The 26,673-nt window shown below is 41.5% G+C and overlaps 1 protein-coding gene across 1 annotated transcript in view; it reads right to left on the reverse strand.

Annotated features, from left to right (window-relative positions):
* LOC146617115 (tyrosine-protein phosphatase non-receptor type 14-like) overlaps positions 1-15,320 on the reverse strand; it is an 88,245-nt gene extending 72,925 nt beyond the window's left edge. Inside the window, exons 1-2 of the mRNA XM_085372121.1 lie at positions 14,933-15,320; positions 730-1,142 (exon numbers count right to left, since the gene is read on the reverse strand). Coding sequence (XP_085228247.1) covers positions 730-903 — 174 coding nt within the window. The 5' untranslated portion in view covers positions 904-1,142; positions 14,933-15,320. The remainder of the gene's footprint in view (positions 1-729; positions 1,143-14,932) is intronic.
* Between the last annotated feature and the right edge of the window lie 11,353 nt (positions 15,321-26,673).

Genomic DNA, 26,673 nt, shown 5'->3' on the forward strand with positions numbered 1-26,673 from the left:
ACGGTGTGCACACGAGGGGCAGACAGCCGCTACAGCTGGGGTGCTTCATCGCCTCATTTATAACATCACTGACACCCAGCAAATACCACAACTCTGTGTGAGTACACCCCCCCCGCTCTTCTGCGCTGTCAGCAGCTCCAGCAGGTGCAGACACACTCTTGAGCACGCATGTTCATCAAATTTAATCACCCTTGAGCCAAACACGCACACAATCGTCATGTGATCTTTGACCTAGACAAACCATGCTTTTTACAGACAATTCGTTTACTTTGTGTTTTAAGGTGGAAGAACAGGAAAGGAAAGGAAAAAATCATCAGAAGTCCACCTGCTGGTAGAAAAAAAGCACTGACAATAATGGGAAATAGAAGTAGAGGAATGAGAAGGACCCATGGGGTAGGGGAGACAAGAGGACGAGCAGTATGTCTTTCTTCTGCAGTGAAGAGAGGACAGACGTAAGCACGCTTCATTAGAGACAAACAAAGACAGTGAAGGAGAGACGCAGCAGAGGGCAGGGAGACATGCACAGGGTGTGGGGAGAGACGCGTGGCAGACACAACCAAACTCAGAGTAAAAACAAATGCCCACTCCAACTCCCCATTAATTACATCCTGTAGCTGCCAACGGCAGACAATTTATAACACTTGCAAGCTCAGATAAGACAAATGTGTCAGAAACCTATCACATGTCATACTATCTCAAACTAACGTGCACATGTGTCACAACACTAACCTCCCGCAGCTCCAGCCTTTGGGCCACCGCCTCCAGACATTCCTGTCCCGTACTCTCCACTGACAGCGTGCATTCAATCACATTGCTGTCCAGCAGGCGGATACGCGTCACAAAGTAGTTCTTGCTCAGGACATTGTAGCGCCTTGTGCGCCGCAGCTTCAGCCGGAAGGGCATGGCTGGCAGGAGGTCAAGGCGGGGCCGTGGCAGAGTCAGAGGTCAAATGTCACTCGAGAGCAAGCAAGCAGAGAGAGGGGTGGGCGGGCTCTATGACCTGGCTGCTGCCCTCCTCACTCTCGCACGACGCCAGCCACACCACCGGGCGGAGAGATGCAACCTGGCAAGGCGCTGGCCCATTCCCAAAGGTGTCCAGAGAGGAGGAGGAAGATGAGGAGGAGACGGAGTACAAACAGGTGCTGCAAAGAGAGATAAGAGAGGAGGGTCAGTCAAACACATAACTGGCTTAAAAAACTATTTAGAGTTTTATGGATACATTCCCTTTTCTAAGAACGAAGATGGTTTTCTAATCAGTGAATATTCTTTCAAATAATCCCTCCCACCTTTCATAAACAAGCAGAAACTAAAGCAGATAAAAAAGGAGTAGTTGTGGTGCTAGAGCATTAGCACAGCACAGGAATGGTACGGCAGCAGCCAGACAGCTTTATCCTATAGTTCGGGCAGCTGCGCTCTCTGGACTCCCATGAGGCCCGGTGTCGGGCGAAGCTGGGAGACAGAGTCAGAGATGTGAGGCTATGGATGAACAGACATCAAACGGTCGTGCGCAGACATCCATCTGAACCCGGCAGCTGGCTTTGAGGAACTAATGGAGCTTCTATCTGCCTGTGTGGGAGGCCCTTCCTTTCCTTTTTATCTCTGCTCTCTCTGCTCGACAGCAGCACAGTGCCAGACATTGTGGAGTACAGTGCAGCGGTGTGTGTAAGATCACACGCCTGCGGTGGTGGCACATATGTTGCCACAGAAACACTTTTTGCCAGCTACTGACACAAAACCAAACAACAACAAAAAACCCACATCTTTGTTGTTAATAAGAAACAGAAGTGTGAACTCGTGAGGTAAACAAGAGAACACACACGGGGAAGTTTAAAAGGTTGAGCTAGGTGTTTGGGAATGACTTTGAATGCAACTGGGGTGCTCATCAGTTCATAGCTTTCATGTCTGTAATGAGGAAAGTGCTTTGAAAAAGAGCATGACAGATATAAAGGCGGAACAGAGTACATCCTGTAGGGGTGTACTCTGTATATCGCACATACTCAATCATATTTTAAAAAGTAAGCTTTAAACTGAGCTGTTAGCCAGCAATCGCTAAGGAATTTCAAATAATCCCGCTAATATCAATGGGATTAAATTTAAATAGTTAAAGCAGTGTCATTTTAAGGGTGGTGGCTACTTTGTAGCCTTGTTAGACAGGAACTAGATTACAAAACTAAAAAAAAAAGCTCCACACCTTGAAAGAAGGGGGAAAAAACTTCTCCTTAAAACACAGACAAACCAAAGAGACCCAAAATTGAACACTACAAAAGACAGCAAGGAAAATTATGCGAAAATAAATACACACATGCATGAATGTGAGGGAAAAAGAGCAAAAACATGACAAGGCAATGTTCCAACGATTAGGTGAGGAGCAAGGGAGAAGGAGGTGGAGTAAAGATGTGTTGCTTCTTGTCCTGGGCTCTGGCTATGTGCTGCTGATAGTCAGCTTGGACCCTGGCCCAGATTCCTCTCTACCCTGACTGGAAAAACAGAGCACACCTGACACAAGTATGCACCACAAGGAAGGAAAAGTGTGTGTGTGTGTGTGTGTGTGTGTGTGTGTGTGTGTGTGTGTGTGTGTGTGTGTGTGTGTGTATAACAAGGCTGAGTGAGCAGGAGAAAAAGACACAGGGGAGGCAGGCTTGAATGAAAGAGGGCAAGAAGCTACAGAGTCGGGTTGTTTGCTACAATTTTAATTGCACTTGCTTCACGCTCATCTTTTGTAATGGCCTTGCCTCTTTGGGCGCCGTAACAAATTCCTTACTCCTGAGTCCTTCTGAGACGGTAATGTGGCATCATCTTCTTCGTGTGTTGTTGTTTTCTTTCTTTCTTTCTTTCGTTCTTTTTAAACGGCCATTTTGCACTAACCTCAACGAGTGACATCGGTTGAGTAAATCAGCTTCGCTTAAGGATATATGTGCACGCTGACCCCAATCGTCACATGACCCTTAACCACAGACCCTGCGACCCTCCCCACTGTCTCCTGCTTAGGGTAAGTGACATCACAGGCTGACAGTAAAACCTTCCCAAAATGACTCAAGAGTGTTTCCCGAGCACCCAGGCCTCCAAGATCACTGTCAACAAGTACACAGACAAACACACAAAGACACAAATAAAGACGCATACTTTCACTGTGTAGTGTACAAACATAGACAAGCATCAACAGGGCACGCCGCAAACATATACACAAGATCTCTCTCAAACACACACACCCCTTCACCAGGTTCCTCAGAGGTTAGCCAAAGGACCAGACAGCAGTTGGTGCAACTCTAAACTAGTAATCAGTGGCTTGGTTAGGAGTGTGTGGTAGAGTAAAGCCAGACAGAAAGACAGACAATAGTTTGGGCTCTTACCCACTCCTTGATGAAAAAAAACAAAACAAAACAAAAATGCCCTGCTTCAGTTCTGCTCCAGCGACTTTTTCTCCTGACCGTCGTGTTTATTTCCAGCGTGCAAAAACACCATATACGTTTATGAATTTGCACATTGTAATTTTGTGGCACAGACGAAACGAGAGGGAAAACTGAGGAAAGAGGCTTGTTTTTCTTTTTGAGAGGGGTGAGCTCTTTCTAAATATATGTGAAACCATTCCCATCTTTTGTTATGTTTTTTTTTTGTTGTTGTTGTTTTTTTATATTACCCCACAACTGATATTGCACAGGGGTAAGAAAGTTGGAATCAAGTAGCTTTTTTCCCCTTTAACGTGCGTGCTTAGACCAGAAACCACATTACCACTCAAGTATATAGGGGTTTTTTGAAAGACGCGTTGTGGGATGACATTTTTACACACATTTACATCAATCATGATAAAAACGATTATGCGGGAGCTAGCCGAAAAGAGCAAAGGAGAAGAAATTTGACCTTTTAGTCTTGCATGCTTTTAACTGAGCACCATGGCAAACAAACATCTGCATTTTCTCTGTCAGGTTGGTGTCAGATACATCTTTAATCGAGCATTTTTGTGCTTGTGCATCAAAGAATCAACACTACTCATTTGACGCTGCAGTGCACGAGTTGTGTCTTCCTCATTTAGCAATGAGAGTATTTAATTAAAAATGTTTTAAGCGTCCTACGTTTTTGGTTTTTTTTACCATCACGCTTCAATCTGCTTTTGTCACTACACAATATCAGAGGTGTAACAGCTCTCCAGAAAACCACGGGTCAATATTGGGTGGAATTATCATAGTTGTTGTAACTATGATTCTGTTTTAAAGGGATAAAATTTCTTGGCACAGCCAAGAGGCGGCAGAAGATGTATTGATGGGACTCTGTTAGTAACGACCTCCCGTTTGCAGCCAACTGTGGCAAGTCTGAAAGGGGTGGAGGACCTACTCCAAGGAGTTGCTGCCCCAAGTTAAGGAGTTTAAGTATCTCATGGTTTTGCTCCCGGGTGAAGGAAGATGGAAGCAACGGGTTGAGAGACAGACTGGTGTGGGGTCAGCAGAGATGCAGAGGCTGTACCGGTCAGTTGTGGTGCTGAGAAAACACCCTCCGAGGTGTCTGCACAAATTTGGTCCTTGGCTGGCTTAGTAGTGCCTCGAGTTTCTCCACAAAAAAAGTGAAAGTAGTGGTCAAGGGATGGTCACCCAGGTTGTTGCATAAAACCCTAAATAAACGTGACATCTGTGAGCATAACCAGTGTGTGTCTGGAGTGCATTCTACATATACCTTTGTAGTTTCAGTGATTCCTTCTATTCCTTTCTGGAAAGCTTATTTACTGGTAGCTGACATAAGAAATGCTACTGATGTGCACTGGAGTGCCCTGAAATGCAAAGAGATATGCCTGCCGCTAATAGGGTTACTAAGCATTGTGTGAAATTATCTGACAAAGGCTTGAATGAAATGGATGCTCCTTTAGGCAAAAGTGCTACACTTTAGCTTTCTTTCTGATTCATACAGAAAGAAACAAATTGAGAGGATGTTCTTTTTTCATACTCTGTGGATGTCAAAACAATTGGACACACACAATTATGCTCAGAAAGAAAAAATAAAGCAGATTCTTGCATTAACTAACCAACTTTAACTAAGTGAGTAAAGTAAATTTGTTTGTGGAGTTTCCATTTTTGCAGTATTTAAACTGGTTCAGGATTCTACATCTGAGTTTGGGCTCAACAATTCAGCAACTTCAGCGAGATTGCGTGACGCAGTGTCAGAAAAAAAGCAGTCCTGGCCTTTTATAAAGTGACACGTGGCAAATAAGAATACAAACAGTTTAAACTTCAGCATCAGCAACATTTAAGCACATACCAAAGCCATGAAAAACTGTTTTCATCATTGTGAAGCTCCCGTGAGTCTCATCAGCTTCTGAACTAATTGTCTTCTAAGATACCTGTCCTGTTCTCCATCCTTTAAGGCCAACAATCAAAACAAGGGCACAGCAGGAAATACTCATTTCACTAGCTGGGGCCACATCCTCATTTTAGGTTTGACAGTGTTTTAGTAGGTAAAAGTGAATGCTTTGACATGAATTGAGCTGCGGTTTAGGGAAGGCCTCGAAGGGGACTGGCGATGACTCCCGGGCCTGGCAGATCCCCATGCACTAAATAGAAATGAAGAAGTTAAAGAATTGAGAACAAGGAGGTAGGGAGGGTGGGGCATGTAAACGAGAATGAACAGCTTGCAGAACTGGGGGAACCTATATAGATGACAACCGGAAGGAGCGTGTTTGGAGGCGTGGTCCTGCTCCTGAAATTCCGATACATAATCTCCAACAAAAGAAAAGTCCTGCATGCAAAAACTGAGACCAATTCCAAATAATTTCAAGTGAGATCCTTTGTATTGAGCTAGAATAGAAAGCTTGACAGGTGTAAAAACTGTTGCTAAAGTGGGCGGGATTTGAAAACCAGCTACAGGTCAGCAGCTGACAAAAGATGGATTTAAAATGAGTTGGTGTTCTTCTAAGAAATGCTGACATGGGTTTCCTCAGCTGGGGAATTTCTGCAGAAAACCAGTAGATGTTCCTTCACTTGCATTGTCCCCAACTCGACTGATTTATTTTCTGCAGAAACCTCAGCTTGCCTCAGGCTGCAGTGTTTTTCTGCCAGTCACCTCTCTACCCACTCAGGGATAGATTCTGGGGTCACCTAAAAATTTACCAAATCAAAACATGCTGTGACTTACAGGCCAAAAAAAAAGGTGGTGGTTAAAGCTGCTAACTTAGAATCAAAACAGGCATAATTGCGATATCCATTTCTTTTACATTACCATCACAAAGACTCATTTTAAACATAACGTCTTCTCAGGAGCAGAGCTGCTAACGTGCGTGCTCCCCCTCTGCTCTGGTTCATGCCAGCCCCTGTGTCGCTTTGCTCCATTCACGTCCACACAATAGCGGGAACAAAACAGCACTTTGTCACCTACTGCTAAGACCATTAGATGCAGGCCGCCAAGAGGCGAGGAAGCAAGTGTAGCGTGCGTAACTCAATCAATCTCATCTCTGTTGCTTGTCTCTGTCTGAAATACCAACGCTGCCCTCCCAACACCCCCAGCTACCCTCCTGTTATACACAAGCACTGTAGCAAAACAAATGGGTGCTTCACAGCTCGTAATTACACTTCCTCCTGCGCAGTCATTTTACTATTTGGTCTGTGAACCTAAACCGAATAGCTGGAGTGTAAATCGGCTAACTTGTGCTCAGAATTCACGTTTTTACAACTAATTAAAGCATTTGGTTTTCATAAATCAAGAAATATGGAACTACTGGTTGTTTTTTATATAATTAATACAAATAGAGTGTTTCATAGAAGGCTAAAACAAGCACACACTTGCATTTTTCAGCAGCTAAACTCACAAATAGTTTGAGCACTCAGACAGTTAACAGTCACAACAAAGACCTACTTAACCTAAATTATTTTGTATTATGTGAACTTGCTGTATTGTCCTATCTGGTAACCCAGCGAACTGCTACTCCAAGCACAGCTAAATCAAAAGAATTTGGTAATACTGACAGATTTTGTTTGATATTTCTAAAATCTTCTTAAGACTCTGATCCTCTTGTGGCCCACTAACTTAAAGTTGAGTTCAGTAGTGAAATGTTTTGGGGGAAACACACCTCTAAGTCCACACACACTCCTGGAAACATTCAACCAAAGTCTGTCTGAGTATTAGCTGACCCTGGACAGAGCATTATCTTAGCAGTGAATGAAGGTGTGTGTGTGTGTCCATGTCCCCTTCACTTTTCTCGACGAGCGCTTATCCGATCTACTTCACACTATCACTGGAGACCTAATGATAAGCAGCACTGAGTTTGAAGTTGTTCTGATGTGCATTTTGGTCAGTTTGTGAGGCATTCGGAGAATATCTGTGATTTGTACCCAAATAAACAACCACAAATAAAGTTCCAACACATGAACACTGCAAGAAATGTTCAGGTCAACAATTAAAAATAATGGTTCTCGCGACATAAGGTTCATTCTCTGGTGGTAATATCAACCTAAACAGCTACTACAAGGTGAATTTTCAGTTGTTTATCCAGCTGCCCCAGTTAATATTAGTGCTGCTCCTCAGGTGTTTTTCTGTTTATTAGCCACACACACGATCCTCTTGGTGCCGCCTTTTTCCTCCTGACAAAAACAAGACGATAACTAAATAAAAACGAATATGACACGAGATGTAATCAGATCTAATTAAGCTGTGTAGAAAGGTGCGACAAGTTTGGAAGCAATCCAATCAGAAGTAACTTCCTTGTGGTGTAAGGTTAGACACGCATATGATATGCCCCCAGGAAACAGTACTGCATACAGCTAGCTCCCATGCTCCCAGTTGACTAAAACTAGACTAACGTCATTTACAATCACCGCTGCTGCTCGTTTCATGTGTGGATTAAAAATGCACCAAAGTAGCCCATGTGGCTGTATTATCACTAACACCTCATGATTGCAATGGTGATGTCAAGACATGTATGCAGATGTCGAAATCTGAAAAAGCACTGTACTCATTCCATTCATGTAGAGAGACACGTGCAGTATTTGTCTGACTGGCCTTTGGTGTACAGACTGGACAATCTGTACAGGACTAAAACATAAACTTTGCCATCTTTTGATATTTACCAATGAGTATTAAGGCCACATTAAGAAAAAACTTGTTACATTGTAATTTCCTTTGTAGTTTACTTATTACTAAAACTGATTCTAGTAAAACTTCACTAAGTCATCTACACAAGGCATTTTATAGAGGGTAAAGCAACGTCAATCTCCACAGTTTATAGTTATATATACTGTTTATATATACTGTTGTTTGTTTGTTTGTTGTTAATTAGTTAGTTAGTTTATTTGCTTGTTTTAATCAATTTTAAATCATGCTTTTTATTTGTTCTTGTTTCTAATGTCTCTGTAAAGCACTTTGAATCACCTTGTTGTTGAATTGTGCTATACAAATAAACTTGCCTTGCCTTGCCTTGCCTTATGCTGTAATAGGTGTAGACTGCTGAAGGAGTCCCATGATGCATTGAGTATTTCCTTTTCAGTCACCTTTCTCACTAAAAGTGTTAATAGACCTCTCTGCATTGAATCACACTTGTTATTAATCTCTGGCTCTCTTCCACAGCATGTCTTTTATCCTGTCTTCGTTGTCTCACCCCAACCGGTCGCAGCAGATGGCCCCGTCCCTCCGTGAGTCTAGTTCTGCCGGAGGTTTCTTCCTGTTAAAAAGGAGTTTTTCCCTCCCACTGTCGCCAAAGTTCTTCCTCATAGGGGGTCATATGTTGGGTTTTTTCGCTGTATGTATTATTGTAGGGTCTACTAATATAAAGCGCCTTGAGGCAACTGTTGTTGTGATTTGGCGCTATATAAATAAAAATGAATTGAACGGAATTGAATTGAACTTTGACTTTATTCTAAAAGAATATTTTGACTTTTTGCTCGAAATTTTGACTTTGTTACTCCTAATGAGCAGTCATGTGTTTTCTTAATGTGGATCTAATGCCCTGTCATAGACATTTGAAGAAAGCACAGTACTACAGAGATTATTCTCCAGACACGTCTCAGGGACATTGGCACTGTGGATCAGGCCCCTCTTTGTCATCTGACACTCTGGCCATGTGTGTTTTTGTCTGACCCAGAGGATGTGTGTGTGTGTGTGTGTGTGTGTGAGTGTGTGTGCTCACTTTTACACCTAAAAAAAATACTTTATTAAAAAGAGAAAAATTATATATATATATATATATATATATATATATATATATATATATATATATATATATATATATATATATATATATATGCATCTCCTTTTTCTTCCCCGCACACAGGCTCCACTCACTCACCCTGCACAGACACAAACATACTGTATATCACACACAAACACTAACAGCTGCAAACAGATGGTGGAGGCAGGCCACCAGACTGTGTTTCTAACAAGCGCATCTGCTTTCTCACTTTCCAGCTCGCTTTTTTTTTTTTTTTAACTCCTCCAGCCCCATATCTCCGAGACAAACACACCCGCAAATAACACACTTGAGGACACGGCGGCGAGAGTGACACAAACACAGGGCAAAGCGTTCGCACAGTTGTGACGTGCAGACAGCGAAGGGGCCATGTCTGCAGCTTCCCACACACACACGCGCGCAGCTTTATCTCACTTCAACCTGGACTTAAATGGGTGAAGAAAATTGTTACACTAAGTGAGAGCAGACTCTCGCCAATTACATTGTTTACATACCCGTTGCTATCAGCGAAGGAGACATCAGGCCCGGTTTTGAAATTCACAGAACTGCTCTGAAAGGATCACCGCACTGGCAAACCTTCAAAACGAAGCTTCGATTCAAAGTTTCGTACATACATTTGTGTGCATTTTGCTAATTCTTTGAATCATCCCAAGCAAAGATATGTCTATAAAAAGTTTTTTTTTAAGCAATCAGCACATTTTGTCCGGTGTATCTTTTCAATCAACAGATTAAATTACTTTTCAGCTGCTACTCATTACCTTAAAACAAGTGAAGGAGGCATGCCAGTGAGCACTAACAACTGTCACAATCACAAAAAACTCAAAATAACGTCACTTTCCGGAACTGGAATTCAAATGAGATGCCAAACTGCTTATATTTAGCTTTTGACGACCGGAAATACCATAGAAACAAAGGAAAAGTGCAGGAAAACAATAGAAGTTACAGTAGCAGTAGTGACAGTCACAGATAGGGAATGCCCAATGTTTCCCACTGGCACTGAAATCTAAACAGTGTCACTAAAACATGACGAGGAGGAGGAGGATCAAAGGCAGATGCTTTACACTGTCCGTATGCTGGTTTTCCAAACCAGCAATGACGCTCCTCTGCCGACTCATATTCCAGGAGGCAAACCGGAGAACTGATGTCATGCAGGCAGACTTGGATATTTAACTGAGAGGCACAGAGTTGGATTGTGTGTATACATGTGCCCTCAAAATTCACATATAAGTCATTCCCAGCACCTGAATGAGAAAACAAAGGCTTTAGATAAGCAAGGATATGGAAAAGGCAGCAGAAAGGAAAGAGGAGACACAACGCTGGTGATTCTCAGGCTCTTATCGTGTTGGTTCAGTTGGTGAGGATGGCGAGAAAGGAAGGAGTGCGTAAACATGGACAGTGGAACTGATAGCAGGCGGCTCCCAGCCACAACAACAAAAACACAGGACCATCAATCGTCAGCCACCGAGTCTGCAGCAGCCAAACCGCAATGCTCTTCACATTTTCCATAACCCCCTCCTCTCATCTCCTCCTGGGAACCACATCACGGTCTCACAACCATACACACAAATACAACTCCACACACACACACAAGCTCAATCACCCAAAAGCCACTCAGTATTTTCTCATGGCTGAGCCCCCAGGAGCCAACGGGGACGTCGGTAGCACTGAGTTTACAGGCCTATGAAAGCAGAAACACTTTGGTTTTGCTCGTGTTGACATCCGGCTGTATCTAAGACCCATAACGGCCTCAAAGGAAGGAAAAGTCACATTTTAAACGAAGGATCAAATGGAAAATTTCACCCGTTGATGCTCAAACTTCCTCACAAACCACTCTGTGAACAGTGAGTCCCACATCACAGGAAGAATCACATGTTTTTAAATTCTGGGCTGTTCAGAGGTAGCGGGGGTCAAACCTGTTAAGTGTGGGTGGCAGGGCTAGCAGTGACTGACACCTAGCACGAAAAACACCTGGTGGAGTGTGGGAGAGTTGGACAGGTCGCAGCACGCTCTCTACTCTGTTGTTGTCTGCTGGGCTGAGAGAACAGAGCGCTCACAGAGAGCACAAATCTGACAAAAGCATCCGTGCATGACTGAATACACTCACCACATGCACAAGAGATATTCCTCACAGTCATACGCTGCACCTACAGCCAGCCATTATATTATTACTTCACAGTAACATCACTTTTGTTAGCTTTTTATAGAAATTTTGTAAACAATAGCTGCTTTCTTGGTAAGTAAGTGATTTATGTTCATTCATGAGCGTTTCTGCTCCTAGGTAGAAGTTCAGTATTGTTACTGATACCGACCCAGCACAGCTGATTGGTAAAACTTTAATACTTCTTTAGAACTAGCTTGGTAGTACCACCAAGGGAGGTTTTTAAAAGTGCAGTTCCTCGAGTGGCCACTTGAGGCATTCTTTAAAAGCCTGCAAATCCCCATAGGCTCACATGTTATAATGTCCAACTTTACAGCAGAAATAAACATGTTTACAGCCGCGTAGAAGAAACTGTTTCGGTCTCTAGTGCACATCTCATCCTTCACTACAACTGCATGGGGGTCACTTTTTTGGGGCTCAAAGTTAGAGGCATGATAATTTTAATGATCATATCATTCGCGATAAAGACTCTATACGTTTTTATGTGATCCAAGCCCAGGTACCTTAAAAGGAGCTACTTCACAAATTTCAAACAAAGCTCTTTACAAGCTACGTGGAAAAAAAACTGCTCCCGCTAAAGATGAAGACAACAAACTTGCTCCACCACATGAGGCAAAAAACATGACATCTAATACAAGCAGGCTACAAAGGAGGAGATGCCAGCAGCCAGTGATGTGCAACCCAAATGTAAACAAATGTTGACATTTTGTTGTGCAAAATCCTGAAAAGGTACACGGTTAAGTTACTTTAATTCTTGTTAAAGTGAAGTGTTAAGCGCTCACGTACTACTTTTACTTATAATTTGCAGGAAAACATTAGCTTTTTGTGCTTACATTTGATTTATGCTGTGTCACTCGATGTCATATTGCATCTCTGCTTTAATGCTGCTGTTGCTGCTGGCACCTTGTGGGAATAGATTCACACTTCACTAATTCACCAAGGGTCTTGTGGCAAAGAAAGGAACTGAAAAGCTTATTCATGCACTTGTTTTCAGTAGGCTAGATTACTGTAATGGAGTTTTTACTGGACTTAATAAAACATCAATTAATCAGCTGCAGCTATTTCAAAATGCTGAAAATGGATCATATTACATCAATTTTGAACTCGTTGCATTGGCCTCCTGTGTGTAAAAGGATTGATTTTAGAATTCTGCTAATGGTTTATAAAGCATAAATATATTGCTGACCTACTTGAGGGGTATGAGGCTTCTGGGCCTCTTAGGAACAGGTTTACTTGACATTCCCAGGAATAGAAGAAAACAAGATGAGGCAGGATTTAGTGTGGGTCATTTGTGGAATAAACTCCCCTCACACCTGCAGTGTGCAGAATCCATTAGCTATTGTAAATTCAGGATTAGAAACGTCTTGTTTTCTTTAGCTTTTTCCCCCAAAAAGTCTTGTTTTTCCAAACTGCTCCAACATCTCCCAATGTTGGAGCTACTGTAGTGATACATCATTAAAATGGTGTTAAAAGCTGACATGATTGTACGCTTGTGTCTTCAACCCAGTTTACAGAAATCGAGAGGTGCACGACCGGCTGAGGTGAAACAATGCAACATAATTTTCTGTGTGGGCTTAAAAGAACCAAAACAACCCATCTAAGAAGTCAGAGCTTCACCTAATCATCCAAATACGGTCACTTCTCACACCAAAACGGCAACATAGTCAAAGGCAAATGACTAGCATCGAGCCTTCAAAACAGGACTACACAAAGTGAAGGGTGGCATAGAGGTGCTTACATCCATCATTTAAATACAGTCTTTGTATACAACTAAAGTTAAAAGCATTGCAAGGACAAGAAATAACTGCTAAACATCAATTTTTCCAACACAAAAAGTATATTTAAAGGTAGAGTATTAGCATGTAAGGTGATATAGGGGACTAATATTTACACACTGAAACACTTGATTTATGTAAAATGCACTACAGTGTCATTACTATTAGATGTGAGACTTTTGGTTGCACATGTGAGTGTTTTATACTGGGTATGGCCGAAGAAGCTATCAGCAGATTAACAACTATCATTGCAGATTAATTTCATCTGTATTTAAGTCAATGCCTTGGACATGTAATCACTTTAATCACAAAAAAGAGGTCATAGCCTTCTTCACACCTTCCATTTTCTACTGCAGTGCAGCTATGGTGTAAAATAACAAGTGAACCACAAGCTGACTACGAAGGAATTCGATGCATTTCTTCCACTTTGGTTAAAATGTTATAACAATAACTACAATAACTGCTGCTGCTGTCTGTTTCCCCCCTCTCTTCCTGTGGTGCAGTGTGAGCACTTGACCAAAATTACAGGTATGTTTGCACCACACCGTAATCAAATGGCCACTAGACTCAAATGACCATTGGCTACACAAACAATAGCCACTTTTCCTTTTAGACGCAGGCTCACATTAAGCAGTAAACACCTATTATGATCTTACCGGGCTGACCTTCAACAAAACACCCCTTTTGGGAATTAACATTTCAGCAACTTTCCTTGAATAAAAAGCAGGAAATAGAGTGCCAAAAATGGCACTGAAAGACAAATGAGATTTGTGACTCTCTACTGCACAAAAGATAAGCATGGATGGAGGTTTCTACTCTGCCTTTTAGGCCTTTAAAAATCTCCACCAGTGTTTTAAAACTGCTGTGTACACCCAAGCCACTTGCTCGGGCACCATGTAATTTACGCAGCATGCCTTTGAGCTTATAAAGACAGCCAGATGTATGTGTGTGTGTGTGTGTGTGTGTGTGTGTGTGTGTGTGTGTGTGTGTGTGTGTGTGTGTGTGTGTGTGTGTGTGTGTGTGTGTGTGTGTGTGTGTGTGTGTGCACCCTACGCCTCCAGCAGCTATGCTGTGTTGCCTTTACTCCCCTTTTACAGTAATGCTAGTTGTCCAAGGTGCATGTTCAAACACATTTTTCTTTTTTACACAAACATGTACACACAGTTTGCAGCCAGGGTGTGAGGACATCAGTCCATCATCATCTTATAGAGGAAGGCTGCTCATACTCAAACACACCATTCAGCCACCAAGCTTGTTTAATACAATTCAACGAGGTGAATTTACAGACGCACTCTCTCTCAGCGATTATGGAAATGTAATGTACACATGCAAAAATTAGAAATAAATGAGGAAGGGCCAGATATTCCAGGTGTTGCGCACTCCATATGGCATGAGCCCACTGCCCAAACCCAAACTGGGTCTTACAGAGGGCTCTCGGGTCTCCAAAGCCCTGTTCAGTCGTGTGATTTCATGATTACTTCATTAACTCCGGGGAATCTTTCAGTGGTTTTCCAGCCACACACAGGTTCTCCAACTTCCTAGTTTCTCTGGAATCGCACAGACTACTATCTTATTAGATGTAGAGGGGGATTTAGAGGCTCTGTCTGTGATGGTGATGCATGTTTATGTGCAGGAGAAAGGGGGGCATTAAAATAGTTTGGATCTCCTTTTTGCCCTACGTGGCCAAGTCATTTGGCCTACATCTAAGCACTCCTACTGTGGACTTTACAAGAGTTTGGATCTACTTCCAGATCTGCAGGAAACCATGAAGAGCAAAACTGAAGTCTTTTTGACTGAGGTAGATTTTCGCTTTTTTTCCCCCCATGCAAGAGAACTCACCCCTGATCCTGCGCTACATGCCGATTTCTTCTCCCAGCTGAATAAACTCTTCTTTGCTTGTCGAGGTTTGGAACTCACGGCAATCAGATAATCCACCTTAAGTTATTTAACTAACTTTAAAAATATATATTTTAAAAAAGTATAAAAATCCGGCGTGAACAAGAAAAATCTGCGTCTTCTCACATCAAAATGAGCTCAACCTTTACAACAACCACAAAAGTCGCAGAGGCAGACCAAATCCTGAGCCTCCTTCTTCTCGCAGTTTTGTTGCCTTTTCTTTTTTCTTTTTTCTAGGGAACACAAACAGTCACAAAAAGTTGTCCGACTTGGATAAAGCGACGTGGTCTTCTCTCGCTGGGACTCTTCGTATGTTTATAGTGGTCCCTCTAGCCCAATGGAGGCGTTCAGGACAGGCTGAGAGAGGCGCTTGCTGCAGCTACGTTCAAAAGCTGAAGACGGCATCGGAAAAATGAGCTTTACGTTGAACGTCCCAAGAGGCCGAAGTTCACAAGGGACCGAAAGAAAAAACGTATTAATTAATTGTCATATTAAAGTTTTTCTTTTTATTGAGAGTATTTGTTATTTTTTTAATCATATGTGAGTATTTCTCTTTTTAATTAATTAATTTATAACATTTTTCAAATTAAGAAATCGAAGGAAAGACTGAATTTATCTAAATGTACTCAGAAGCTGTAAGGTGGGAATTTGGCAGGCCTGCTTGTAATTATGACACTTAATACAGTCTTAGTGGATTGCAGTGATTGCCCACGACCTTTCTGCAAGCTTTAATTAAAATAAGTCTCAGTAAGTTGGTGAAAAATTGCAGTTTTACGTTTAGAATACAATTGCTTGGATAGACTGCAGTAGCCTAATCTGAGGCAGGCTTTCTTACATTAAAATAAGATAGGACAAAATAACCTAATCTAATTTTGAATAAACACAATAATACAAAGCATCGAAAATGAATTATTTTACTCATGGAGTTTAAAAGTTTTGGAGGGTTTTCGTATTGTTAAATTATTACTGCTCTTGCTTGAGTAAATGGCCGTCTTGCGTCATATGCAGTAGGCTGGAAAAAAAAAACCCACAGGAGACAACTGGGCTATGAGACTGGACGTGCCGTTTTCTCCACTCATTTGCACCCCCCCCCCCCCCCCCCCCACACACACACACACACACACACACACACACCTCAGAGGTCGCACTCTGAAAGAGGACCTGAACGCAACAGCGCCGTCCCATCCTGAGCGCCGCCCCCCTCTACTCTGACATCAGACCTGAGGAATGTGAGGAATGCCGGGCTCCTGGGAGAAGTCCTCTTCGTTTAATGGTTTTCCAGGGGGGACAGAGGTGACTAAATGTCGAACAAAGGAGTCCCCTCTCTTATTTATGTCAGATCTTTTGAGTTACAGCCTTTTTTTCAAATGCATGTCGACTATATTCAGATTTCATTAAATATAAACAACTGTTTTGACCTAAGACTGACAGACTTACAATTATACAGTAATGTATAGAGCAATGCCTGTCTGCATAAGTGACTTTGAGGATATTATAAAGCAAGAATATATCTTGTTTAATATGCCTCACCCACTAGCTTCATGCCATTACAAGCCCGAGTGACCATTTCAAAGCAACCTCCATAAATATCACTGCTGATGATAAGTCTTTGCATCCTACAAGCACACCACTGCGGAATATTTCATTATACCACAGGAGAGCAAAAATACTTAAAACAAAAAAAAGCGCAGATTCATTATTAACATCCCTCACAGCTTTATTAGCTTTATTAAACAGGCATTCAGCTGAGCTCTTTGGGAAGATCTGAGGCTCAGTAAGAGCAATCAATGTACAGTAGAGTCACCTCAAAATATTGTTTTCACATAAAAGAAGCGAAATTCTCAGCTTTTTTAATTTACTCTAAACTAAAATAGGGCTTATTTGTAGGGCAAAAATTAGCACTAATTCAAAGGTAGCACAAGCCATCTTATTTGTGACCAAATTGCAGCCTCTTGTGGCTCAAATGCAATTCACAGCAAGCAGGAGCAGGGAACCAGGATCTTGATTAATACTAGTTAAATCATTCAAAGAATTTGAAATAAGTGAAAAAGGTAAGCTAAGAAAATAAGGACATGACCTTGTCCTTGTCTATCTGGCAAGTAGTCGTAATAAAGCTGACTCTAATTTTGATACAGGTGTTGATTTTGATTGACATATTGAAACCGATCATCTTTAATCCTAAACCCAGCCTTTGGAACTTCCAGTAACCTGAAATGAATTATTGCTTCAGTGCAAATATTGTGTTACACCTGTGGCATTTAACAGCCTACCACTTTATTAGGGGTGCAACGATATTCGTATCGATATTGAACCGTTTGATACAGTGCTTTCGGTTCGGTACGCATATGTATCAACAATACAACATTTGTAATTTATTTTATCAACTTTCCTTCTGACGATGCTGTCTGTGTTGAGCGCTCAGTGAATCTGCGTTCGACTACTCCGCCTAGGCTGCACTGTCGAGCGCAGATCCACTGAGCGCTCAACACAGACAGCATAGTCAGAAGGAAGAGCGCAGGGCAAGCTAGCGAGACAGAAGCTAAGCTCTCCTTACAACATGAACCTCCCCCACCCTCATTCAGATCTGGCGTTTGGAATTATTTTGGTTTTCATGTGACGTATGACCCTGAAGGTAAGCGAGTCATGGACTAAAGTAAAACAGTATGTTGGATGTGCCATGCAATGCTCAATTACATGGGTGGGAACTAGTGTGTTAGCGCAGTTAGCTCGTTAACGTGTTGGCCGTCTAGCCCCTCTGTATAGGGTAGCTCGTTAACGGAGATTTGCCATGTTGTGGCGTTAAGGTCATTTCAACGAGATTAACCTGAAAGCACTAGTGGGAACACAACGAATATGACTGCACATTTACGCTGACATCATCCTAGTGCAAAGACAAAAACAACAAGCATGCTACTAACTTTAGCCGAGTCATTTAGACAGCTGTTAGCACATGATTCTCCTTATGCTGCTGAGAATATAGCCCAGAAGAAGCGGATAGTATAGCTTTTATTTTGGAAAGAGACATTTCTCTGTAATAAACTCTCTTTTCCAAAGATGAGTGATTCCTCAATCAGATACAGGGCTCGCAATATCGCTAGCCCGACGTCCCCGGGGCTAGCGATTTTTTTCAGTCGGGCTACCAAAATCTATCTCTGCCCTGCCCGTCGGGCTATTGTAGGGAAAATATATGTCAATGCTTTTGCATTCTTTCAGAAATGTAGCTGGGTAATTATGTCATTGGCATCGGTGAGCCACTGTCAATATGTGACATATTGAAATCGCGTTTGAATTTGCGCTTGTTTTTTTGCTTTCACTTTGCAATGTACGAACTGTGTATAGAGAGCGACAGCACTGATCTGTGAGTGATGATAATTTGCGCACCAATTCCTCTGACATCGTCTTATCAATCGTTAGCTTACTATGCAAACATGACAAGTGAAATCTCCCGCAGCAAGCTTAAACATGTGAGAGGTTGATCGCGCAGAGAATCGCTGAGCTTATGTGAGTGTGTGTGTAAAAGCAGCAGGATATATATTTTAGTTCTGCTGAGCCAAATAAGACAGGTCAGGGTGAAGAAGTGACAGCCAAAGAAAAGCTTACCACAAAACGGAGAAGTTATGACAAATCAGACTATAAGGCAAAAAGAAAGTGCAGCTTTATGGTTTCATGGACAAAAGAATTTCTGTGGCTGCAATATGACGAGCTAAATAACCAGGGCTGCACAGGTGCAGGTGCGCATTCGCTGTCAAAATAAAAAACATGCACAAGGGTTAGGGTTAAATTTAAAAACTGTACTTTTGAGTTAAAATTAGGGCTGGGCGATATGACCCAAAATTCATATCTCGATATTTTTTTAGCTGGATGGCGATATAAGATATATATCTCGATATTTTTTTTTTAAAGCCATAAAGTAAGAACAAAAAGAGAGTTCTTAGTCAAAGCTGTGTCCCAGATGTCACACAGGCACTTTTATTAACATAGAGCAGATGTACATAAAATTTACTCAAAAATAAATTATGAGCATTTATTAAATAATAATGCTCCATAAATAAAAGAAAACAATGTTGTTTTTGTGCATAACAAAAAGCTCACAAATGTGCAGTCAAAATGTAAACTAAAAGACGAGCACTATAACAAGGACAGATTTCACAGCTGCTCTGTTCCCAACTTGTACTGCGTGACTGACAACCTGGAGTTTGAAATCCGCTTCGCAACCACGTCTCTTAACAGGTGCCATTTATGGTCCTTATACACAGTAAGGTAATATTACGTTGAAGCACAGTACGTATCACTCCGCGAGGCTCAGCCGTAATGCTCCGACAATCCATCAAGCGGTGCAGCTCCGTAGCTTACCAAAGTCGTACTAAAACATTTTTTGACAGATTGCTGAGCGCCGTGTTCCACATAAAATCGGTGCGCGGCCATCAAGCACAACCAGAATTCATACATAAGGCGCGCTGTCAACTTTTGAGAAAATGAAAGGATTTTAGTCCGTGCAGCACCTCTGGGCTGCATGGCGTTAGCGTGGTTAGCTCGTTAGCGTGGTTAGCTAGCTAACACGTTGACGCCGTCCAGCCCCACGCACGGGGCGATGCGCAGTAACTCGTTAACGGATTTGCCGTGTCCATCTTGTCGCTTCCTGCAGGTGAAGCGATGGGGGAGGAGGGGGAGTTGTGTTCAGTGAAGGAGAGGCGAGGCCGAGTAACGTTGCGTAAAGACGAAAGTGGACGAAAGAGAGGCAAACTTGCGGCTCCGCAAGTATAATTATAACGTAACATAGACTATATCGATATAAAGGATATTGTCACATCTTATATCTCGTATAAAAATATATCGATATTTTTTAAAAACTCGATATATCGCCCAGCTCTAGTTAAAATGTATATTTATAAATTTAATAAATGACAAATTAAAAAGGCATGAACATTTTTTTTGTATCGAAAAAATATCGAACCGTGACACCAAAGTATCGAACCGAACCGAACCGTGAATTTTGTGTATCGTTGCACCCCTACACTTTATGCGTGCAGCAACTGCAGTTTTGTGGGATGGACAGCTTTGAATGTGCAGCGTAGCAAAACCCCTGCATTTAAGAATTATGTAGGAAATATTTCTACTGAGAAAACTGACAGTTTAACCCTCCTGTTATGTTGCGGGTCAGATTGACCCAGAACAGAAGAGATGTCACATGTCATCTGCATCACTACAGAAAACGAAAAAAATCTAAATTGTAAAAGAAAATTGTAAAATAATCAATGCCAGTGTTTCTGACACTTTTGGATGAGTAAATTTGCCCCGGGTCAAATTAACCCAGGAGCATAATTGGTGTTCCTGGAAACCAACATAACAGGAGGGGTAAGCTGTTGCCTTGAGGTCCAAATTCCACCCTCCATCCTTCTCCTGCTTTATATATATTATATATATTAAACATCTATTCTTCCAAGCAATAATCATAAACTATGGTATCATGGGGGAGTAATTATTAGCAGCAGATGCATTTTGCTTTTGGAACGACAGATGAAATATCACACTGCCAACTTCTCAAACTTTATAGATGTTCTTTATTTTCAATTTCAGGCATTTTTGGAGAAAGGCCTTGCCTTTTACTTCCTGAGATTTCCTTTGGGAGATGCCTTGGGAGCGCGAAATACTATCACTACTTCATTCCATGCTACACTTTGAAACACTCCTGAATTCAGCAGAATTGTTGTAGTATTTCTGATGAGGCTTCAGAGAACATTAAATGGATCAACTGAAGGGTTAGGTGTATCTCTCAGGTCCTGTGTCAAGTCTTTCCTAGATTTTTTTCTATTTCTATTTATGTCTGATGCTCCTCAACTGCTACTCTTAGGTCAGCGCTGTTGCCCTACAGCGGGGAAGTGTCATGGTCCCAGCTGGCCCTGGAGAGTTTGCTCCTTTTTTCTTCTGTCTCAGTCTCAGTGTTAGTGGTGGGTTGGATTTTCTGTTGGATTTTAAGGCAGCATTTAAGGACTGGCTGGTACATACATTCTTCATCAAATCATTGTCACCAATGGGGGTAATCAGGCCCTGTGCTGAACTCATTTGTCCTGTTTAGAATATGCTATCAGTAATCTGATTCTCTTGTTTGCCCTTTAGTTAACTGAAGCTGGTTTATTCAGTAAGATCTCTCCTGGAAGATCTCATCAAGAAGGACTGCTTTCTTCACACTGGCTGGAATCCTTGGTTTGGAAAATGAATCTTTCATTATCATTGTACATGTATAACGCAATTGTGGAGTTACGTTTCTAAAATTCTGTTCCACCCATTTAACTTGATTTAACTTTTGCCATTTAACTTACCAGGATCCCTTCTTGTACCCCTCTCCTGCAAAAAGAATCCCCTGTCATGTTCCTGTTGAGCTGCCCTTACCTGAGTTAATTATTTCTGTTTCAGTATTATCTATGAATAAAATCTGTAAACTGCTGCCAGTGTCTGAGTCCAGTATTTGAGTCCACGTTCCTGTTAACCGACAGGAGGTTCTGGGTTTGAACCCGGCTTGGTGGAAGTGATCTGTAGTTTACTCTGGAAACACTGGTTGCCATCAAAACATGCCATGTTAATTCACTGCACAGGCTTCCCACTGCTGTGGTTCTAGGTGTTAGTTAAATGCAGAAAATTAAATTCCTTGCTGGGTTCAATCTGTCTTAAGTTCAGAAAAATGTTGAGCCAGAGAACGAGATCAGAATCAAAGAAAATCAGAACCACGTGTACAATGTGGAAAATAGTCAAGAAATGTGTAATTCTGATTACTACCAGTTTATTTTTCTTTCAAATAAACTCAAAATGCAACTTAATGGAAGAGATGAGGTCTGAAACCAAAGTTTTATTGTGAAAGTATATTTTGGTTCATAATTTAATTTGAAAAGATAGAAAATATAGATTGTGTATTTCCTATATTCATTACATGTAAACTAAAACATGTGTAGCCTTTTTTTAAATTATGGCTCACAGCTCATGAAAATCAGAATTCAGTAATAATAATAATAATAATAATAACTTTATTTATAAAGCGCTTTCAAACAAAGTGCTGTACAGCTATTTGAAACTACAAAGATGAATGAATAAAAGCGATAAAAAGCAGTACAAGTAAAAGCACAATAGAAGTTAAAAACAATAAAATTTTAAATTTAAACTAAAAGCCATAGAATTAAGACATGTAAGATAGGGTGAACAAATGTGTCTTCAACTTAGTTTTAAAAACCTCCACAGAGCATGCCTGCCTAATATCTTGAGGGAGGTTGTTCCACAAGAATGGGGCACGAAAAGAAAAAGCACGCTCCCCAACTGTCTTTTTTCTGGTTCTAGGAACCTTTAGAAGGCCAGAATCCTGAGATTGTAGAGCACAGGATGGAACATAAAGGTGGAAAAGGTCGGAGAGGTATGAAGGTGCCAATCCATTTAAAGCCCAGTAATACCCGGGGGACTAGTTTAGGTCACTGAATCAAGCAGGTGGCCCATATGCAACCAGGATAACACATAGGCCTGGGTTTGAATTTACTCTGAGGCAATTTCCTGCACCTGGTCCCCATGTTTTTCTTTCCAGCTAACCTGTATTCTCTCCACTGTACAATCAAATAAATGCAAAAAACAAAATACATATAAAAAAGAAAGAAAGAATTTCAGTAATCCAGCCTCTCTTGGTCTAATTCTGTACCGGCAACCACAGTCACGAGGAAGATGGCTGACTTGACAGTGTGGTCCAAAACCTCTTTTTAAATTAAAAAAGAAGGGAAAAAAAGAAATTAAAGGTCCTAGAGTCTGAAGGAAAAGCAGAGACAAGCAGAAGTCCAGTGTGTTCACACTCTCTGTGATGATTTGGGAAGCCACGTTTGATCAAATCTAAAGTCAACGCAGCTACCAGGGGATTTCTCAGCACTTCATGCTCCCATCAGCAGACAAGCTTGTTCGCAATGTTGATTTCTTTTTCCAGAAGGACTTGGAAGCTGTGAGGTATAGGAAAATGAGGAACACCTGACCCCAAAACACAGACAGGTCCCAATCTTATGTGACCTTTCAAGACTGCACCCTTGCCATGTTGGATCGAGAAACCCATAAATGGACTGGACATCAGTGTGTTTTTTTACTCTATTAGAGCCGTGGAGAACTCAGGCCAATATTTCACTTGAATATGTTGAGCCATGTTTAATTTAATCTCTAATTTGTGTTATTCGTCATGTTTGATCTTGATCTAGGTTCATCCTAAAAAGCAGGAGTCAGAAACTTCATGCAGAAGCGGCAAAAGGTCAGAAAATTGCCGCTACACACATCAAACAAAGCCTATCCCAGCTGGAGAGAGGCAGGGTACACCTTGGGTAGGTCGCCAGGGCCAACACATAGAGACAGACAACCATTCGCACTCACATTCACACCTATCGGCAATTTAGAATCACCAATTAACCGAACCCCACCAACCCCACTAACTGCATGTCTTTGGACTGTGGGAGGAAACCGGAGTACCCAGAGAGAACCCACCAGTATGCTTGACATTTGGTACAGTGTTCTGAGTTTTGAAAGCCTCACCTCTACTCCTCCAAACATGCTTCTGGATTGATTGCGGCCAAATAACTCCATTTGTGTCACATCTGATCATAAAACCTTTCTTCAGAAGGCATTAGGCTGGTTCATGTTGGCAGCTGCATATTTCAGTCAAGGATAAAGATGTTGATTTTGGAGTAGGAGCTTCTTTTTGATTGGCACCTTCACCTTCATGGTAATGTAAAACTCGCTTCACTGCGGACAGTTTAATAATAATAATGCATACTTTATTAATACCGTAGGAAATGGCTTAGTCCTCTGCATTTAACGCATTCATTCAGTGAAGCAGTGGGCAGCTACCAATCCAGTGCCCGGTGAGCAGTGTGTTGCTCAAGGGTAGCTGTTCGATGGATTTGAACTCCTGACTTTCCAACCTTCTGATGATGGGGCAATACTGTGCTACCTCTGCCGCAAGTTTGTGTTAACTTTCACCGAGTGTGAGTTACAGGAAAATCCAAAACAAGTTTAAACTTGTGCACCTAATTCTTGTTTTTAAAAGTCATTAAAGATGTATGCTGCACAACCACTGACCCCTGGAAAAAGAACAATTCCCACATTTACCATGAAATGTATTTCCTTGATGAGTATACATAAACATCCACTCATCAACCCAATCCAAATATCCTAACTTTATGCATCTGCTGTTTTTATGAGATATAAAATTCTTCAAATGAAAATACATATTACTCACAGTTTGAGAACAAAGAATTCGCGGCAGAAAAAAAGAAGCCCCCTCACAAAAACAAATGTGAAAAGAATTAGCTGAACAGCTGGAGACATGACAAAGAATTAGCGAATGCCAGAAAAGCATAGCAGTCATTTATGAGTCAAATCATGATAATCATCTGAGTAATAAATGTGTCAACTAAGCTATAATAAAAATAAAACTCTCTAAAGGTCTGGGACTCGCAGACAGCATGTTTATATCTTTATAAGCTAAATTCTAATGCACACGTCTACACCACTCTCGAGCTGTGCTCGCCTGCTGTGTGATGAACCAGGGTCCATCGCTTTGCCTGAGGCAAGCTCATGCCTGGCTTAAAGCCAGAGCAGTTTTTCTCTGAAGCTTATGCTATGGGATTTGATGGTGTGAAAAAAGTTCATCCTGGGATAAAGAACCTTGTAGGCGTTTTGTTAAACTTTCTTTAACCTGTAGCTTATGGCCTTTAAAGCCCTGATCCATGACAAGAGGTATATTTTATTTACTTGCTGAGGCCATGGCCACATAAATGAATACTTTTGAAAACGCACGTTCGATCGCTCTGTCTTGTTTTTTCAGAGATGTGCGTTTCCCACCCAGAAAAGACCCACCTTGAAAGGGGATAACTTTAAAAACATCTCCACAGTAGTTATAGAAAATGTAGCTTTTGAAAAATCTGACCTTTCTAACCTTTTGCTGCATGTAAACAGGGCTTCTCACTTTCCTTTACTTGAGTCTGTTTTCTCTAACCTCAGCTTCCTTCCCCCGTGACGCAAGGAAGGAATGAAAGCGAGTTGCATTTTCCATATGGGACATCCCTCCTTAATCTTTTTTATACCTTGAAGTGACATCTGCCTGGTCATGACGCACAGCTGCACAGCCTGACATTCGGCTTTCATGAATTGCTCTGGACAGTCAGAAAAGTGGCAAATATTTCACCTAAAGTCTATAATTAGTTTGTAAAAGTTTACAGGCACAGTCAATCTATTCGGCTCTAGAATAGGTAGCCTTAATATTTGATGTAATAGCCTACTCTGCTGCTTGGTGGGGAAATAAATAAGTCACCATGGCTGAGCTGAGATGCTTGGAAAGGAACAAGATGCCTAGCTGACTAATAAAAAGGTGGCATGACATTTTTTATGATTCACTTATTATATAAATCACACCCTCCAAATAACTCCAAGGTGTAAAAATATGGTCACATCCTTTGTGTAGACATGGGTTTCGTTTTTCTTTCACCATCCACAATCAAACTTAGAGTGACCACATGCTTTCTACTTCCTACACGGGAACCGGTGAGGACAAAAGAAAGGACACGTTAAACAAAATCAAACACAAAATGTCAAATAGATTTTTTGTTTGTTGGTTTGTTTTTAATGTCACCGACTGAGAACCTGTGAGAAGCTTTGCTCTCACCGTGTGAAAATCCCTAATGTGGTATCAGAAATAATGTAGTCCTATATAAAAAAGGAAGGTTTCAGGACTCCCATAGGCCCCTTGCACAACCTTTAAAAGCAATAATTTAAAATAACTTGACGTAATTGCTTTCTGGCTGGTTTTATCAGTCTCTCACGTCATTGTGGAGGAATTTGGCTACTCCTCTTAACCATATTGCCTTTAAGGATTGCGAGCATTTCTTTATGCACAGCTATTTTAAGGTCCCACCACAGTATTTCATTCAGGCTGGATCATTGTAACACCTTGATTCTTTTCTTTTTCAGCCATTCTGGTGTAGATTCACGGCTGTGCTCATTGTCTTAACCTTACTTTAGTGCACAAGGTTTCCACAAGGTGGTGGGTCACCCCTCCACCACCGTGCTTCACAGTTTGTACTGATAAGCTGTGTTTGATTTTCACCTAATGTGGTGTTGTGCACTATGGCCAAACATCTCATGTGTCTGAAAGACATTTTTCCAGATGTTTTGTCATTGGTTCAGATTCATCTCTTCAAACCTAAACCATCCTGCCATGTTATTTTTAGAGAGAAGCTTTCTCTGTGGCAATCCTTCAAAGTAAACCATAGTATAACCATAGTCAGTGTTTTTCTATTTGTACTGTCATGAGCTTTAACATTTAACACACTAAATAAGAGTCTAAACATCTAACTCTTGGTTTGTTTTTCCAGTTTCTCAGCGCATTGCATGCTCCGACCTTGTTGTACATTTGCTGGGATGACCCCTCTTGGATAGTGGCATTGTGTTAATGTAGACCTGAATGCTTCAGACCAGCGAAGTTATTTTTTTTATAGAGATGCTCACACTTGCTGAGGATCAGTTAATCAAGTGCATTTGATTAGCACGACTTGGCTCCTATGGAAGCAATAAGCATGTACTTCATATTTCACAGGAGTGCACAGTCCTATGAAAACCTTTATGTTTGGTTTTTTGACCCCCAGCTGGTCGCAGCAGATGGCTGCCCCTCCCTGGTT

This window comes from Diplotaxodon limnothrissa, linkage group LG15, assembly GCF_057381915.1.
Source record: "Diplotaxodon limnothrissa isolate DT_005_m linkage group LG15, D_limnothrissa_male_GT1.1, whole genome shotgun sequence".
In the NCBI taxonomy this organism is placed as follows: domain Eukaryota; kingdom Metazoa; phylum Chordata; class Actinopteri; order Cichliformes; family Cichlidae; genus Diplotaxodon; species Diplotaxodon limnothrissa.